Source organism: Anser cygnoides, chromosome 5 (genome assembly GCF_040182565.1).
Source record: "Anser cygnoides isolate HZ-2024a breed goose chromosome 5, Taihu_goose_T2T_genome, whole genome shotgun sequence".
Taxonomy (NCBI): Eukaryota; Metazoa; Chordata; class Aves; order Anseriformes; family Anatidae; genus Anser; species Anser cygnoides.
Genome location: NC_089877.1, coordinates 35064718 through 35082612, shown reverse-complemented (window position 1 = coordinate 35082612; position 17895 = coordinate 35064718). Strand labels below are relative to the sequence as shown.

The 17895-nt window shown below is 43.9% G+C and overlaps 1 protein-coding gene across 3 annotated transcripts in view; it reads right to left on the bottom strand.

Annotated features, from left to right (window-relative positions):
* The window catches only part of PTDSS2 (phosphatidylserine synthase 2), a 40717-nt gene extending 24248 nt beyond the window's left edge, over window positions 1-16469 (bottom strand). Inside the window, exons 1-3 of one of the 3 annotated variants that reach the window (XM_048065169.2) lie at window positions 16267-16469; window positions 6985-7086; window positions 1632-1714 (exon numbers count right to left, since the gene is read on the bottom strand). In XM_048065169.2, the coding sequence (XP_047921126.2) occupies window positions 1632-1714; window positions 6985-7086; window positions 16267-16400 (319 nt within the window). In that variant the 5' untranslated portion in view covers window positions 16401-16469. Of the gene's footprint in view, window positions 1-1631; window positions 1715-6984; window positions 7087-8656; window positions 8677-15347; window positions 15655-16266 lie in introns of those variants that run through there. The other 2 variants (XM_013198367.3, XM_066998757.1) reach the window with 2 other exon arrangements.
* Between the last annotated feature and the right edge of the window lie 1426 nt (window positions 16470-17895).

Here is a 17895-nt window from a genome sequence, read left to right as displayed (position 1 = left end):
TTATGGGGTAAACAAGCTTATGTTGAGGGCGAGACTAAAGGCAAAACTTGTTTGCTTTAGCAAAACCAATGGTGAGATGGCATGAATTGTGTATATATAAATCAGGTGGATAAACAGAGTGAGAAGAGCTATTTAAACAGAAAAGCAACACAGGCACAAAACCCAAACCAAAATATAAAACACCTCTGAGCTGATGGTAAATAGGTACAGGCATACTGAATAATAGGCCTCCAAAATCACCCAGCTACCATAACACCTAGCCACTTCTCACACACAGCTCAGAGAGTTGGTGTAACAGATCTGATGGGGCTGTATGTGATCGTAGCGACCTGAATCTGACCCACAGGCTTTCTTCTGTCCTATAAATGGAAGCTGCGCACACCAGCAGCCTGTACTTCCAGTTCTTTTGAGATGAGATCTTTCTCTTGGAACAGCACCGTGAAGCTAAGGTCAGAGACTCAGCTGCCTGATGGACACTTCCCAGTACACCCTCCACAGCCCTCCGTAACTGGAGAGCTGACACGGCATCTCGGGGGCTGCAGCACCAAGCCTCTGCTGCCTGCAAGATTGCTGTTCTCATTTAAACTGGCACCCAGGTGTCTGGCTGCGACCATGGAAGTATCTGCTGTCCTGGTGAACTGTTGTAGCCCTTGAAAACCACTCTTCAGAAGATCATCTCATCTAACAAGCTACAAGAAAGGTGAATTAATACCAAAAAAAACCAAACCACATTACTAAACTCAGTATATAAAGTGACCGAATATATGACAAATTTGACTGTCAAAAGATAATCAGCGTCTGTCCCCTAAGTGCTGTCTACCACCTGTGTATGTTACCGTCTTGGAAACACCAGATCAGTCTACACTAGCAGTTTGCTGTACACATCTACGACCTTCGGACTTTCTCCATCCCGTTTGTCTTACTTCGTTCTAGGGAATAAAAATGACTTCTTTCACAGACAAAACCACTGGATGTTCTCAGACTGAAAGCTATGACAGGAAAGAAGCCAAATATCACTTAAAGGGAGTAATTTCTCTTACATCAGGTACCAGAATTAATTGCAACTTTAATTAAAGAGACCTCAAAAAATACGAACTTCTGATCAAAACCTTAAGTTTACAGAGATGTGCTGTGTGCATTGCTCTAGAACAATATCTGCTTTCATCAATGTTTTTAGCCTGCCTGCTGTTTCTCATATAAAATAGGATTCCTAAACTGAAAAGTTAATTTTTTGGCATAAGAAATATTTCAAGAATATTATGTAAGCCTATATAAATTCCCTTAGCTCTTTCTCAGTGATTCACAACATCTAAACATAGGCAAAAAGATCAAAGATGTTAAAATTCTTCACTCGATATAGCAGTACAAAGAAGAGGTTTTATGTTATGGTCTCAAACACTCTCAGGACTTACAGTCTTACACTGAAGGATCACTGTGCTGTTTGGAATACCTTGGTACTTGAGGAGGGTGGCTGGAAGCTGGGAGGTTATATAAGAACTGTGCAGCGTTAGTGTGCCTATGTTATGAGTTAAATTATGACTTACCTCCTCTGCAAGTAACACAAGTACTTACATTCAGCATAAAATGCATTTTATCAGAAATATTTGCATAATTTAAGTGACTTAAATTACCTGGATGAGGTCTTGAGAATGGTCCATCTTTAGCTTGTGTAACTCCAAAACACAGAAAAACCAAAATACTGGCAACAATGCCTCTGAAAGTAAAAAACAGAACAGACTATTTATATTGCTTCATCTTCCCAATGAAGTTGTAAATTGTATTCTTAGATATCAAAAACATCTGGTCTTTATTTCTTAACCTCTAAACATGTCAGCCATTAAATAGATCCCTTTTGGAGAATATGTTTCAGGGAAATAGTATAGGATGTTTCAGCTGGAAAGGACTTACAAAGATCATCAAGTCCGACTGCCTCTAGGCAACAGGTATAGGAAATAGGTATAAATTCCTACACTTTACTTGTGGTTTCACAAAAGACTGTCTCAAATGCCCAAGCCCACCCTCCTATCCTTCTCCCTTCCTCCCCACTAGCTGCATGCTTCCATTCCTCAGGCAGTCCAGGAGTCTGCTGGATGAGTTTTCAGTGAGATCAATAACAAACCAAAAAAGAGCAATTTCTTGATCCACACGATGAGTCTTAGGCTTTAAATGATCATGACATGTACAGTCAGTCAAACACTTCCCTGCGTCTCTGACTTTCACGCACACTACGTCAGCAAGACACTAAATGGAGAGATTTCTTCCTGTTAAATTTTGAGGAGCATCTTCTCCTCGCTCCAGTAAAATTCCAATGAAAGATCATGAGGAACCATTGAAAAGCCATTTCCTGGGTTGTCTCTACTCCAAAAACATTTTCTCCATCAACTGAAGACAAGGAGAAGCTTTTAAAATTAAACCAGCACTGTTGCTATTCCAAGAGCAGGAACCATAATATAGATCCTACATAACGTAATAGAGACATTACTGTATCAGACCGTAAGACCAGGTATACCAAGGATCCACCACCTTATCCCAAAACCCTAAGCCGCAGTGTACAAGCTTTTCTCTCAACCTCAGCAACATAAGACCTACAGGAGGACTGCCATGGTCCTGCCATCCTTCTCCTTCCAGGAGGCAGCAGAATGAGAGGGATGAGACTGGTTCAGCTGAAAACTAACCTAGGAACAGAACAATTTAAGTTGGGTCAACACACCACTCACACAAGGAAGGAACACAGCAGCCCCCATTTGAGGCTGAACTGTTAGCTTAAGCCATTGCAGATGCAAAGCTTTAAAGGCAGCCACATAGCTCCAAGAAGAGATTTGTATTTTTGCATTTTGTAGCACATAACAATACATGCTGCTTTGCTCACTATCATCATGCTCAGTCATGAACCAACATGTCCAAGATTTTTAGGCCTTGTAGGGTATTCTTCCCAAAGCTAGAGACGACCTGAATCTAAATCACCACAGGAACTTAGTTATGTTTCTTTCTAAAATCCAACCTCAGCCAAACAGCAGATGCAGCAGCAGCGCCAAAATAAGCTGTGGTTTCAATTTTTTTTTTTTTTTTTTTTTTACTTCAAGTTCACCATGGGAAGCTTTGAAGAAAATCACAAATCTGTGTAATAGCCATGCCAGCTCCATTACCTTTTTTTCCTCAGTGACCAAATTCATATCAACATACTGCCTCCTTACGAAGCTTTCAAAGCCTAAGCAGCAGCTTGTCCTCCTGGCTCAGCACAGCTCCAAGTAAGAACTTCTCTAGGATTTGAGAGGGGTACAGGGTTTGCCTCAAACTACATCCATGAAGGTACCCCAGAGGGACAAGGTTTATAAGTTTCCCTGAGCAGCAGATCAGGAAGGCAGTGCCTACAAAAATAATTTTAGTGCTTAACCAAAAAAGAAAGGGAAAACACAGCAACAGCTTCGGTAGTACAAGCAGGCTATTGTTTCTGTTGTTTTAAAAGAGTCGATTCAGAAACACAAGACAATGAAGCCTATGAGTTGCTGTGTACCACTCTCTGTTCCAGGCATTTAAGCAGGCAGCTCCTGCTCCCAGTCCCTTCTCTGGCTGTACCTATGTTAGCACGACTGCTACAGTCCCCTCAGGGTTCTGACCAGACGAAGAAGTGGCAGACAGAGGCCTAGCCTCTCTCTTACCTTGTTTTCTTGGTAGGTGTTCAGCAGCAGCTTGCAAACACACACACCCCCAGTCTCATTACCATGGCTGAGCAATGATAAATTATGCCAGAAGCCAGCATAGACAGGCATCTTAGAAGAGAGACTGATTTACAGCTTGAAATTCAATATAAAGCCCTGATGCCTGCAGGATTTTTTAAAACCTGAATGCATTTACATGTGGTTTTTTTTTTTCCCTAAAGATCCCTTGCTCAGCACTCAAAGCATTAGTGGATTTCTTCCACAGCCACGGTACACGAAGGAGGCCGCTGAGGATTTATTTAGCTGTCCTCGGAGCTGGAGTGCGGTCCTGTCGGCTCCTGCTTAACGGGAGAGGAGAAGCGCCAGCTGCCAGACGGGACGGACTATGTCAAGGCTACTCTGAATGCTGTAAGAACTCTGTGAATAAAAAGCCTTATCGATCAGACAGGTTTTGCAATGCAATATCTCTTTGGCTAAGTAAAGTTTCAACTCTCTTTACAACAGAGACAATCTGATCATATATATTGCATGATCACATCAACATCTTTGTGTATGATCCTAATGAACTTTGACTCGATTTACGTACAAAACATTCCTATATAACTTATAGTACAAATAAAAAGATAAAATCCTCCTTTAATTGTTCTAACACATAGCAGGAAGGCAAATGGCACTCAAATACCAGCACATAAACAGATGCAAGTATGAATCCCAGCTCCAGATACCACACCCCATGATCTCACAGGCTCATGCTCCAGAGCGTATTTCGTGCATCATTTCTCCCGGTGACTTACTACCTCTCACCCTGCCCTCACCTGCTGCTGCAAGTGCCTGGGTGAAGCACTGTTACAAGGGAGAAAATGGGAGCTTCGCATGACTTCCTGCTGCTTTACTCAGTCCAGGAAACAGCAGCAGCAGACAGCACAGCAATTTGTGTACTTTGCTTCAATTTCATGGTTTGCTCGCAGCCCCTAATGCAGTTCGCAAGCAGTCTGGCATCTCTTAGCATGAGCTTGAAAACAAAAGAGATTTAAGTGTCTGCAAGCACGTATTTAGACTTTGCACCTCCGGACAAAAACACTGCTCCACTGTCATTGTGCAGCAGTTGGAAATAAAAAAACGTGACAGCCAGAGCCACTGCTCGTTGGTAATAAAATCGCCGCTGTTCATTAAGCAGGCAAGTGTTCCTACGAGACATTTGCCAAGTGAGTCTCACGCCGGGCCAAAATTTTTGATCAAAACGCATAGCAGCTCTTTAAGGAGACTGAAAAAGTTTTCAGAGTAGGATGAAGTATTTTAAGTTATGAAGGTAAAACAAACCTGTGAGAACTGGGGATGTGGATATACCTAAGTATGTTGTGACCACCTTGCTCCTGCCTTTGTTCAAGTACGCCCCTGGAGAGCCACACAAAACTGGTCAGGAACGATACAACACAAGCAAGTGCACAGAGGCTAAAAAGGAGGTTAAGAGCACTGGCTGGAACATGATTTGAGCTTGAACCCTCTGTGTTTAGCAGTGCTTGATTTGGGAAAGCGCTTGCCTCAAAGACCTTAGAAAAGAGATATAAGTAAGGCCAGATAGGACTTCACAGAAAACTGACACAATGCAACAGACAGTTACTTCCATCCCTTAAATCAGGTCCATGGCAACAGAAGCAAAGCTTTGGAAAGGCCCAATAGGACCGATGTTATTTCTGCGCTGAATTTTAGCTTAGGATAAAGTAACGCTTTGACTGAGTTAATTGCAATCTCAGAATTCAGCATGTAGCTGGCATGGCTATGGTAAGAGCATAAGGATGAAGCCTGAATGGAAACAGAGAGGTATCCTTCAAAAACAATATTTGAAAGACCTTATGCAATTCTCAGATGCTGGTCTTCAAGTATTTTTTCAGCTAGACGTTGCAGGCAGTACTCCACAAGCAGAGATGTGAAAGTGATCAAAGAACATCCCCTACTCATTGCTTGGTTTATGCACTATTGGTTTTGCACTATTATGTTGATTTTTAACAACCGCAAACATTACTCCCTGCGCCGAATTTGAAGAAAGCAACATCTATTTCATGAAAGAAAGGTTAATCTGATGATTAATCTGCTTTGGTTTTGTTTTTGTTAAAGCAGTAAGGGCTCTAATCTCAGTAATAAGATATTCCACTGAGTCACCTTCTATCTGTCTTATCCCCTAACGATGTGTCATCACTTCTCTTTCAGCTTTTCCACTTCTTTATTCTGAACTACTGTTCCAGAGGATGTCCCACCTCCATCCGCTGGCTGAACTCATTGTTGTAACGGGGAGTAAAGTGGCATTTGTTCACATCAGAGCCTTGCAGAAATTTTCCCAGACCCAGACAGGCCACTCTGTTCCAACTTGTTCCATTTCAACCCCACGCATAAGAATACAAACCCTCAGCTCCGCACACATGCGAGTGTGAATTACATTAACTACAACTATTGTGTAACTGATAGAATAACAACTGTCTCAGGAAATACCCCGATTCCTGCATCTCCATGACAACAAATGCCATATCCATATTCACTGTAGAAAATGGAAAAAAAAGTAGGAAGAAATCCTTTCATAGCAAAGGGGAGAAAAGAGGTGTTATATTTAAGAAGCCAGACAGGCAGGAAACGATGATTTTCATGCTTATAACAAGGATGCTTTGCAATTTGTAAGCACCACTTTAATTCTTAAAACATAGTCAGATTTTAAAAGACCACTTTACTTACCCTTTTTCGTTCCCTACTGTATTTCTTTCTTTTTTTAAAGAAGAGAAATTCAGCTACACATTATCAGTTTAAATTGTGGTTTAATCTCATCCTTAATTTCCAAGAGTCTCCCTTTGGGCTAGAAGTTCTCATGTTTATTTTCAATAACAAATAAGCACCTATTAAAATCTGAAGTATTTTTTTTAATAAAATTATACTTAAGTGAGAGAAATTTAGTCACAGTTCACATGTTCATAAAGTTAGATTATTTTAAGGAAAAAGCAAAATCCTTGCCAAAGAAACACAGCGAATACTTTGAGGCTTTAGAAGAGTTTTGTGATTTCTTTCAAATCATACACACAGGGCAGCCACCAGGTATGACAGTGAGCAACACCAAACTGATTAGCAATTAAATTCAATGACCAGCACCAACAGAACTTAGAGAGTTATGTTTGATTTTGTCACTTACTAAGGGTTTGGGCATTTGGGCCATGCAAACAAGTTAATACAAAAGAGCATTTGAGGTATCTTATCCAGAAGATTAAAGCATGGAAGGCAACTTGTTCACACAGCTATCATCTAGTAATACATGCCATATAGAAACACTTCCTCAAACATTTACCTCTTTGTATTGTAAGCTGTATCTTGTGGTGTTTCTTCAAGCAAGGTTACGTATCCCAGCGCACACGTGAGGATGAACAAGACTGTCAGGGTGTGAGCTCTCCTAAAATTGAGAAGAGAAAAAACTGACATCAGAAAGCAGAAAACCCCAAGTTGCTGCCTTTGACTGAGCCCTCAGTAAGGCTCATGTGTCAACAGCAGTCAATACTACTAAAGGATTTTTTTTTGTATTGTACTGCACAGGAAAAGGAATTTAGCATTTGCATGGAATTTAGTCACCAGGCTGTCATGCACTAGCACGCAAGAGAAGCCTATCACCAGAACAGGTCTTGCTCATTTTCCCCTGGCGTATCAAGTTAAGGAAGGTTTGGGCTAACGTGTGCTACGTGAACAACGGCAGCTTGAACAAAAATAGCACCAACCGTGCTAATACTGAGATTACTGGAAAAAAAAAAAAAGATTTCTCTCCTGCTTAGTCAGGTACACACTTGGTGCTGCTGTACCACTGTCAGTAAAACAGCAATAAAAACAGCAGCTAATCAAACAGACTCGAGACAAAACCAAAGGATGCTCAAGCCAGACACAAGTAACTCCCATTAAAAAAAAAATAAATTACAAAACAACATCTCTGTATGAGAACAGCTGCAACTGTAAAAGTTCCGATGCTCCCTCTGGCTGCCTTATTTCTACTGATGCTCACAGTTTCATTTCATCTTAGCAGCGACCAGGAGGAGCAGAGGTTCGTGCCCGCAGAACCCCACGCAGCCATCTCTCTGCGAGGAGTTTCTGCTGGAACAACTGTGTCAGCAAAGGTGCCTGGCAAAGCTGGGTGGCTCTTCTTCTGCACTGCTAAAGGTGCAGCCTGGCTGGTGTAACCTACTGGCAAAGGCAGATCACGCTCATGCGCTGTTCACTTCCCCTTCCATAAGAGTCCATCCTCCTACACAAATTTTATGAAGGAATTCTTATGTGAAAGAAAGAAGAGCTAAAGTAAGCACAGGCAGACCCAGCAGCTGAGAGAACTGCATGGAGCTGGTTGACATGTAAACCCACATACCTACTGAGTATAATACACATAATATTCTTACATAGTGCGTGGTGCTTTTTTTTTTTTTTTTTTTTTTTAAGTCAAAAATTCATTTCCTAATGAAAAGCCATTCGTTATTTTCAGTGGCAAACTTATCTGACCTCCGCTGGGAAGCAGAAGCACGGGAAGTCAAGCCATTTAAGACCAAATCATAAAGACACAAATTGTATAGTCTTCTAAAACAACGTCTTCTAGTACAAACCATTAAAACAATACCAGCATAAAACATCAAGCTTAGAGAACAGAGAAACAGTGAATGAGAAGTACTGTCTCTGACATGTATACATACATACCTTCGGATGTTACATTTTCTTTTTGTAGTGTTACATTTCCATTTTATATTAAAAAAACACCAAAGTTAAACATATGTTTACGTTGTATAGTGCATGAGAAACTGGAGATCATCACAGATTTCCAAGAACTCTGCTGATTCACCTTTAAACACCAAACCCAGTAACCTACCTAAAAGTGCTCTAAAAGTTAAGGCAAGCATTATTTTGAATCACAATCTGAAGTTCATCCTAGTCCAAAACACGGCCACTTCTCACAACATCCTTTTAATCCCACCGGAAAACACATGCAATACCTCATAAGCAGATGAAATCCTCTTCTGCCACTGTTAGAAAGGTGTTCAGTATTTAACGCTATCCCTCCTTGCAGTCCAGAGGACACAAATTAACCAGCTCCAGAAAAAACGAGAAGGATGTAGGAGTATTTTCAAAATTAGCAAGGCATCAAGATGTCAAAATAAACACGCAAAGGCTCCGCAGCAGCACAACCAATGCATTTTCCCGGCAAGTTGTCTTGCAGGATGCCACCTAACAGGTGATTCAGACACCACAGATTAATATTCATTTACCAGCCATGTGACTCGGGGCCTATTTTGTAACCTCCACGAGTTTAAAAAAAACAGACACAGCCCTCTCAAAGGCTACAGGACAGCGCGGGACTGAAGGAAACGCCCCAATTCATTCACATCGGAGCACGGTCTCAGTCACTGCATGTATACATGCATGTAATTGATACAAAAACAACCTATATTTTGATCACAACAGAGTTGTTTTAATTGCAAGGCTGTGCATTATATTTTATACCTGGTTTTGTTGCGTATTTTTGAAACGAGTATCTAAGAGGATACAAGAATCTATAAATGCTGTCTTCCATCATCTCATCACGTCCCAGTCTGAAGACAAATATGAAGTCAGTTACTTTTCCAATGTGCTGTGTCACAAAAAATTGAAAAAAAAAATGAGCTGTGAGCACATCCTCATTTAGATAAATGCACCTAGAAACTCGCCAAGTGGAAGAACAAAGATCTAGTTTCGTTCAGCCCTGCGAGGGGTCTGTAGCGAAGCAAATGGTCAGTGTCTGAGAGCTCCGTGCCCCTCTGCCTTTGGTTTATTTTGGTCTATCACCAACTTGAAATTCAACAAGCCCCCATGGTTAACATGGAATGAGAAGCTCTATCCCTCGTATTATCTCATCTCCCCTTTTAGCTGCGCCTTCACTTCCAGCTGAAGCGAGATGGTCTCGTAGCAGGTCTTAGAGATGGATAAGCACGTAAACATATTTTCAGTCTAGCAGGAAATCCAAAGACCGGGATGAAAGGCTTTCTGGCTTGGTTTGTCTTCTGGAAAGAGCAAGTTGACAGCTCCAAGCAAAAAATCACCAGTACTGACAAAGCAACAGCAGCTGCTAGAGGTAGCAGGGCATCTTGCAAACCTAGCTGCCTGATCAAACAAGTTCAGGTATGTATGTATGCTGGCTTCCTTAACTTCCCACAGTCTGGAAGTTAAAAAGAAAGAAAGAAATCCAGTCACATGGAACAAGACAAAGTGTTAAGCATCTACAGCAGCCAGTAAAGGGGAGAGCACGCAGGAGTGCTTGTGAAGAATCAGTCAAGATGACTTAACCGGCATAAAGAGGGATTAAGTCTCCACGTACGCTCTGAAATAATGCTTCAAGAGGAAGACAGCCCAGCTAAGAACATCCAGAGCAAGGTAAGCATTATGGGAATTATGCAGAAAGGCTTATGCTCTCCTGGTTAGCCTAGAGCCTTTGGAGAAGGAAAAGAGCTAAGCTAAGCAGACCGCAAGTCTTCCCCTTAGCATTATACAAGAGTTTGGGCTCTGCGTAAGAAGCAGGGGTACAGACTGCTTTCAGTGCCAGGTTTTATGCCAAAAATCTCAGAAAACCATACCTAAGAAGACAGACACACAAAAATATGTAAGGTCAGGAAGGTCAAAAAAAATTCACAATAAATCCTAAACTACCAAAAAGTCAGAGCTTATTTTTCTGCACTAGCATTTTTCTGCCTTTCTGTACCTTACATCTAGCTCTTTCCCCATTTAAGTTTAAGGGAACATTCAAGTGAAATATTTCCAGTTTTATTTTAATTAAAATACTTGCCATTGTAATTTAGCTAAATGCCAATCGAGAGCAATTAAGTCAGTCCAACAGACAGCATCAGTAACTACATCACTCCTTCACTGAATCTTACAAAGTAGGAGCTTTGCCAGCAAATAAATTCAACCCAAACTTCTTTTCTCATAGTAATTTATTTTCTGTCACATTTAGAAACTAGTTTTTTCAACAAAACGACTATCAGAGCTTTTATTTTCCCAAATAAAGTATATGACAAACATGAGGTAAGACAAAACCGTACGAATCTCTTCCTTTTAGCAGGTTGAGACAGATCAGCTCCCATTACTGAAAGGAGGCAGTAATACCCCAGCATCATCTCCTTCAAACTCCAACACAAACTAAAAGGGGCTTAAGTGTACGCGACCACACCCTTATCACCCATTTCTCTGCATTAATGTTCTTGTTTGTCAAAAATGATGCAATAACTGCCTTAAAACCAACCGCTGAGAACATGCCAAGGATCGATGTGTTAATCTTTTTGTCAGCGCTCTGTTGGAACAAAATTCCAAAGAACAGGCTGCGTGGTTTGTCCCCGATGTAAAAAGTTACCTTCATAGTTACTGCTGGTAAAGAATGCCAACAAAAACTATTCCCAACTCAGGCTGCCATCAACTTTTTCACACTTTTTTTTTCCTTAATTCCAACTAACGGTGAAGTCTTAAAAGCATTTCTGAAAGTGATTTTAAAAGATGAACCGATGTCCAAGCTCTCCGCCTTCCGTATAGCTACACCTCATTTGACACCTGTGAATTTCAGGGAAACATGACAAACGGAGAGTAGGACAAATCCAGTATTTCAGCAACAGCATAGCGTTTCAGTAAGTTCCCATGACAAATATGTTATGGAAAAATACAAGAAAAAAATTAATCACAGTGTAACACTGACCAACGTTTTGACATTCAAAACCAAAACTGTAACTAGGAAGGAAACAATTCTATCTGGATAAAGACAGAGGCTTTTGAAACCTTCAACAACAATTTAACCTTTGGTCATAACTTGGTCAGACACCCGAAATGGGTGACATGAAACTCGGATGTTCACGGTGCACAGGGCCAAAGGAAGTGGTCAGGCCTCAGCATTTAAAAAAAAAAAATGTTAAAAAAGTCTGTGACATGAGACCTCTCTCATCCACCCAGATGACAAAAAATAATCGGCAGCAACCAGAGGATGTACTTTGTCCTGTGACACTGCCTGAAAGCTCCAAGCACCCACATCTGCAACGTAACAGGGACACAGCTGGGGCTTTTAAGCTGCAGCCTGTGTTTTAAAGTATTTAAGCTCAGAGATAATCAAGAAGTACCTGTCCTTAGACCAGTAACATGTCTTCAGCACATCTGTAAAGGTAAACGATGCCGATTAAACTTCTGTACATACTTTTTCCTTCCATAAGTCCTTCTGCTTTTACAAGTCAGTGCCTCTCGTAAAACGATCACCCGGTAAGAGCAGCACAATAGCACGTACTCCCATAGAGAAACCAGAACAATGGATTAAAAAGCAAACCACACTTCAGCAAATTAGTCATTTGCCTCTGAATGAGAAAGAAGAAGAAAACATCTCCATTCATCGGTTCTACACAGTTAGCAAGTTAATCAAGGTTCCCAAAATGTTCATTTTCAAATACTGAACATTTTTATCCTTAAACCTGGCTAAGGATAAATAAATAAAACCTGAAATCTCCATTTCAGGTTTTAGTTTAAAGCAATGCCACTGAGACAGTGTCATTTTGCATGACAGATAAGGTGCAATACTCAAGTAAGAGCCCAAGACACACTTTAAGAAGCATGTTTTAAAAAAGGACAATAGAAGGGAATGAGAGGGAGGTGCCCTTCTGCCAGATTAAACTGCATAAAAGCAGGGAGCTAGTTCTTTGGGCTGATAATTTGTTTTGTAAACTGCTCCAGAAATCAAGTCATATGATGGCGCTTTGATGAGTTCAAACAAGAGCATTGAGGAAGCTCTGCGCAGAGAGCTCTGACCACAAACTCTTGCTGTGCACAGGACACACCATCATAAGCAAAGCAGTTTTCCCAGGATGAGGCTAATCCTGTGCACTCCTGGCATGCAGTACTGCTTGTGGCACGGTGGCGTGTCCTTGCACTCTCTCCCCTGGAAAGTACCCTCAGGACCCTGTGTTGGCTCCCAAGTTTTTCCCATCTTCCTTAAATAATGCTGGAGCACATCTACAAAAAAGAAATTGATACAGGGAATTAATACTAGACCTAAAGCCCCCCATGGGGCATTAAACTCACACGGTCTCTGCACAAAGATTTTTCTTCTGCTCCTCCAGCTTGCCTGCAGGAACTAGGCGACTCTTTCCTTTTGGGAAGGGGCAGTGCCATAACAATGCAACACTCTGTCAACGCATACCCTCAGCTGCAAGAAGAGTTAATACAGTCAGCAGGACTCGGTCAGATTGCACAACGACCTCCTGGATGTTCTAGCAGCCAGACACTGCCAGGGCATACCTAAATATTAAAAAAAGACAGGCTGAGCTATGTACCAGTACCGTATGCAATCGGATTAAACTTGGTAACTTCTGGGCAGGTAGAGAATCGGAAGCACCAATCAGCAAATAGAGAACCTCACCAGGGCCCACTTTAAAGCGTCCAGATATTAAGAACATGAAAAGAAGTCCAGCAAATGTCAAGTTTCCAACAAGCCTGAAGAATGTTCCCTTGAAAGCGCTGCAGTCAGCCCTCACAAGAGGGGACAGAAAGGTTCAACCCAATTTGCAGCTCTTCTATCTGAGAGATTCCCAAGATGAATCACTCACCTCTTCCGCCAAACGGCCTGTTAGAAAATCTCATGCTGCTGTAAGTTTAGTTTTTAAGAGATAAGAACTATATACAAGAAGTGGCTAAGTAATATTTTAGCTTGAATAACAATGCTGTATTTCCACAAATGGCTGCTTTGCACACAAATCTACCTTTCCAAAGAAATATTGGTGTGCCAGCCATCAGGAAAGATTTCTCTTAATATTTTCCTCAGAATAAAATAAGAAGCAGACAGGCTTTCTTTTCTTAGCTGCGATTTCTATGCTTTTTACACCACGCAGAACTTTTAGGATAAAATTATATGTAAGATGTAACCAGAGGATCCCAAACTGGTAATCAAAGAGCATCCAAGACGCAAGGACTGGCACGAAAAGAGTGACCACCGCCCTTCTGCCCCCCACACTGGCTACCAGAAGGGGAGGAAGGTTTCCTCTTCAAAAGAGTTGCCACAAACCTCTACATTGATCATGCAGGGGAGATAAATTACACTATTTTACTGAGGTTCCCTGCTCCCCAACAAAAAGTCGCTGCTCCTCTTTTTCAGCTTCAAGTATCGGTAGGCATCTGCCACAGGTAACGGAAAGCCAGCTTCCATTGGATTTTGTTGCCTGCTCACAGGTAACAAAAAAAACACAACCAAACAACAACAAATTCCCTGCTACCAAAAACCTGTAAGACACATCAGCATTTGCTCTTCTGCAGGTCACAGAAACGAAGCCACAGTGATGCCACAGAATACATGTGGGGATATAAAGAAAAAACAAAGTGTTTTTTTCACGCTAGCTCAGTACAAATGTAAGATCTACTATGCTTCAAACTGTACAGAAAAAAAAAAGTCAAAACCTCAGCCACAAAGGGATCCTTTGTTTGTATTCAGAGAGCTAATTCTGTAAGCAGACAGGCAAGAAACAGTCACAGGTACTGGAAAGAAGAGCAAACACATTTCCTAGGACAGCAGCTTGCCAGGCAGGCCTGAATATTTCCAGCACTCGGTAGCAGTAGGTGTTCTGAAATTAGTTCAGGCATAAGAGATCCAGCCAATCTGCTTCATAAAGCTCCTTCCCATTTCCTTTCCTTGACATTTCCCAATGGCAAAAAGAGCTGTCGAGGTACTGACCAAGCAGGTTCCCAGAATGTAATTAAAATACAGTATTTTCCAGGTTAAAGTCATTAGGACTGAATAAGAATACGGGCAATTATACAGCACCTAACCTGTTTTTCAACGTTTTAAAAAGATTTAAAAAGAGAAGACGGCTAAGAACTACCACCTTTCCAAAGCATTACATTTATAGCAGTAAAGTTACCTTTGCAAACTGAACTACTTTAAACTGATTTCTGCCTGTGTCCACAAGTCCCACGTTACTTAACGTTTCCAAACCGAGCAGGCCATGTCAGTAACCTTATCCAACAGCTTCTGAACTTCAAGGAGAAAAGGTGCTTTCCACGTAGTTCATGTGGGCAAAGACAGCGGGCACCTACCCTTTTAGGTTTCTATTTTCTGGAACCAGCACAAAAGCACTGTTAAGGGCCACGGGAAGAAAACGGCTCCTCTGAATCATTTTTCTTCTTGCACACAACAGAAAGTTTAGCTTGTCTTTTGGTAAATGACGCTCAGACACGCAATGCCATCATGCATGGGTCAAAAGTAACAGAAGGGAAAACCTATAAACTTTTACAAGCATTTACACTCCTAGATGCCAGCACAAGTAACATGCAGAATTGAGTAATAAAAAAAGAAAGTCACCTGAAAATAGGTAAGTTAAACCTTTCTATAACACACTTGTACACTTGTCCCTACTTTCCTCCTGGAAAGAACTAGCTGATAAAGCAGAAGCCTTAAAGAAGGGTAGCACATTTGTACATCCAAGGAAAAAGTTCACCTGGACAAATGAACTGCAGTTACAGCATTTTAGGAGAACGAACCCGTACAAGCAGCAGACTATGTGCTGCCCCCACACACAACAAAAAGGTGCAGGAAGGCGAGATTAAACAATAGCAGCATCAGGTGTTTTGTAGGCATCACAAGACCCCAGAAAAGAACTCCGTTAAGAAGATAACACGAAAGTGACAGTGTTTTACCCATTTTCCATTTATAAGAAGGCACTCCTCAGCAGACCTCGGCAGGATCCAGTTGCCCACTCATTCACTCAGCCTACATGAGGCAACGCTCATGTGCTCTGCGAGAAAGTTCCTCCTGTCCTTGAGATGAGGATGTCCCTCCGCTGTACTCGCACGTCAGCTCCTAAAGAGACCTCCTAGAGGTCCTGCAGGATCTAAGCGCTTCTCAGCGGCTCGTGCTAGCAGAAATACCACCCGGTATCAGCGGCTTCATCGAGATCCACACCCCCCGGGGCTCTGCTGCTGCCCAGATTGGCAGGGTCAGAGCCAAGCGTCCTCCTCCTGCTGCTCCCAAATGTCAGACCCGAGCCAAACCGTGCCGGCCCTCAGCTCGGATTCCAGGCGAGGGGCTGCAGCGTCAGCGGGCTTCTTCTCTGCTCAGCGATGAAGGAAAGCGGCGTTTGCTGTTGGGTTTCCTTACTGAAAGAGGACGCGCGCAGGTGCTGGCCGGAGCAGGTTCCTGGAGCCCCTCCAGCAGAGGAGGGATTTAAAAGCGCTGCCACGGGCACGAGCGCATCTCGTCCCGCAAGGACCGCTCGTACCAAAACCCCCGGCGGGGAATCACCCCGTTTCTGGCCAAAAACATCCCCGTGCTTATCTTCCGAAGGGAGCACGCCACGGAGCTGTGCGGAACACCCAAGGGTACCGAGGGCTGCTGCCCTGCGGGGCTACAGCGAGCACCGACACGGGGAGCCACGGAGAGGGAAAAACAGGTTAAAATCCTGACAAAACAGGCACGGGCACGGAGGTGCCCACACGCTACGAGCTCCTGGAGTACCAGCAGACACCTCTAGACCCCCCCGCATCACCACAACCCACCCCCCATCGCGACACCCCCATATCGCGACACCCACCGGGAGCCCCCCCCCCGCCTCCTCACCAGAAGAAAGTGTTGGTGCCGTCGTCGTACACCTCGGACTCGGTGCTGCGGCGCGGGCCGAGGCCGTCGGGCTGCTCCTCCAGGGCGGCCTTGCCCAGCGCCCCGCCGGGGCCTCGGCGCTCGCCGCGCCTCATGGCGGCCACGGCCGCGCGTGCCCGCCCGCCGCGGGTGCGCGCAAAGGCCCCGCTCGGCAGAGGGAAGGGGAGGGGAAAGGGCGGGGCGCGCCCCCGGCGAGGTGCGCGGGGCCGCGCGCAAGCGCACAGCGGGGAGGGAGGGAGGGAGGAGGCTCCCGTTGCCATGGCGACCGTGCGGCCCGGGGGAGGCATGGCGCCGCGCTGCCCCTCGGGGTGGTTCCCTCACGGGCAGCGTCCTGCCACCCCCGGGGCTGCCCCCGTGAAGGGGTTGTGTCGCCCAACACGTCGCACTCCTCCCTGGGGCCCTTCTGTGTCTGTCATGGCTTCCTCCGTCCCCGCAGGCACCTCGGGAAGCTGTCCTCTGGGGGCAATTCCTGTGGGGGCAACGGAGGAAGGTGGAGGAAGAGGCCGCCGGGCATCTTGTCCCTGCCCGTGGAACGGGATGGGCACTGAGGTCCCTTCCAACCCCAGCCGTTCCATCGTATGATCACGGCCCCACACAGGTCACTTCACGGGTGTCACTTCAAAAGTCACTCCGTTATCCTCGCTGCCGAACGCAAAGCGCAGCACCCCCGGAGCAAGAAGTTCACAAAGCTTGTTGAAAACAGGGTGGGAGAAGGGAGCTGTGGCTAGCTGAAGGCTCAGCAGGGTTTCAGGCTGTTGACTCTGTTCAGGTGGCAGTTTCACCGCGAGCATCCCCAACGCCATCAGGAATTCCTGCCTGATCCTTGTGAATGCGCCTTGAGCGTGTGAAACCTGAAAATATTCTTTGTTGGGGGTGTTGTTACAGCTCACTGTGGCAGGCATTTGCTTTGTCTGCAGGAAAAACAAAAACAATTGGGAAAACAGCCCTTTCAGCTGTGACAGGACAGCGTTATGCTAAGAGTACATGAGTGCATCTCAGCTTCTGTAGACAGTAGCAGTATTTGATGCTCAAATTCTGTATTTGTTGACAAAAGTAATGAAAGAATGATAATTAAAGAAAATGGCTTATGTTTATACCTACTTGCCTGAATTATCTGGGGACAAGTGATCCTTGCCAGACTGTTCTGCAGCTTTCAAGGAGCCCAGAGCGTGCACTCCAATTCCTTCCACCCCTGGCATCCTGGTTGTCCCAGCTCCTTGCAGATTGAAACATTAACTATTTGTAATTGGTTTTGCATTTGCAAAAGTGGCAGCATTTTGCTAGCAAAGCTTTCCGTTTCCAAATGGGCAGCCTGACCAGGGCTAGTGGTCGCACAGGAGCCACCTGCTCGCTTGTTCAGACACACACGGAGACATTTCTAGAGAGGCAAGTCCAAATGCATGATTTGGGTGCTCCCACGCCCTCAAGCTTGCTGTATTCTTAATCCTCCTTGACCCCCTCATGGGGTCTCTTACCTGCAGCAGAACATCCTGAGCTTTCCAAACTCATCATGAGGATCAGGGTCTTCAACCAAAACAAACCCAAACATGAGATACTGCTCCTGGCCCGTGGGTAGGGAGACCTTTCTTT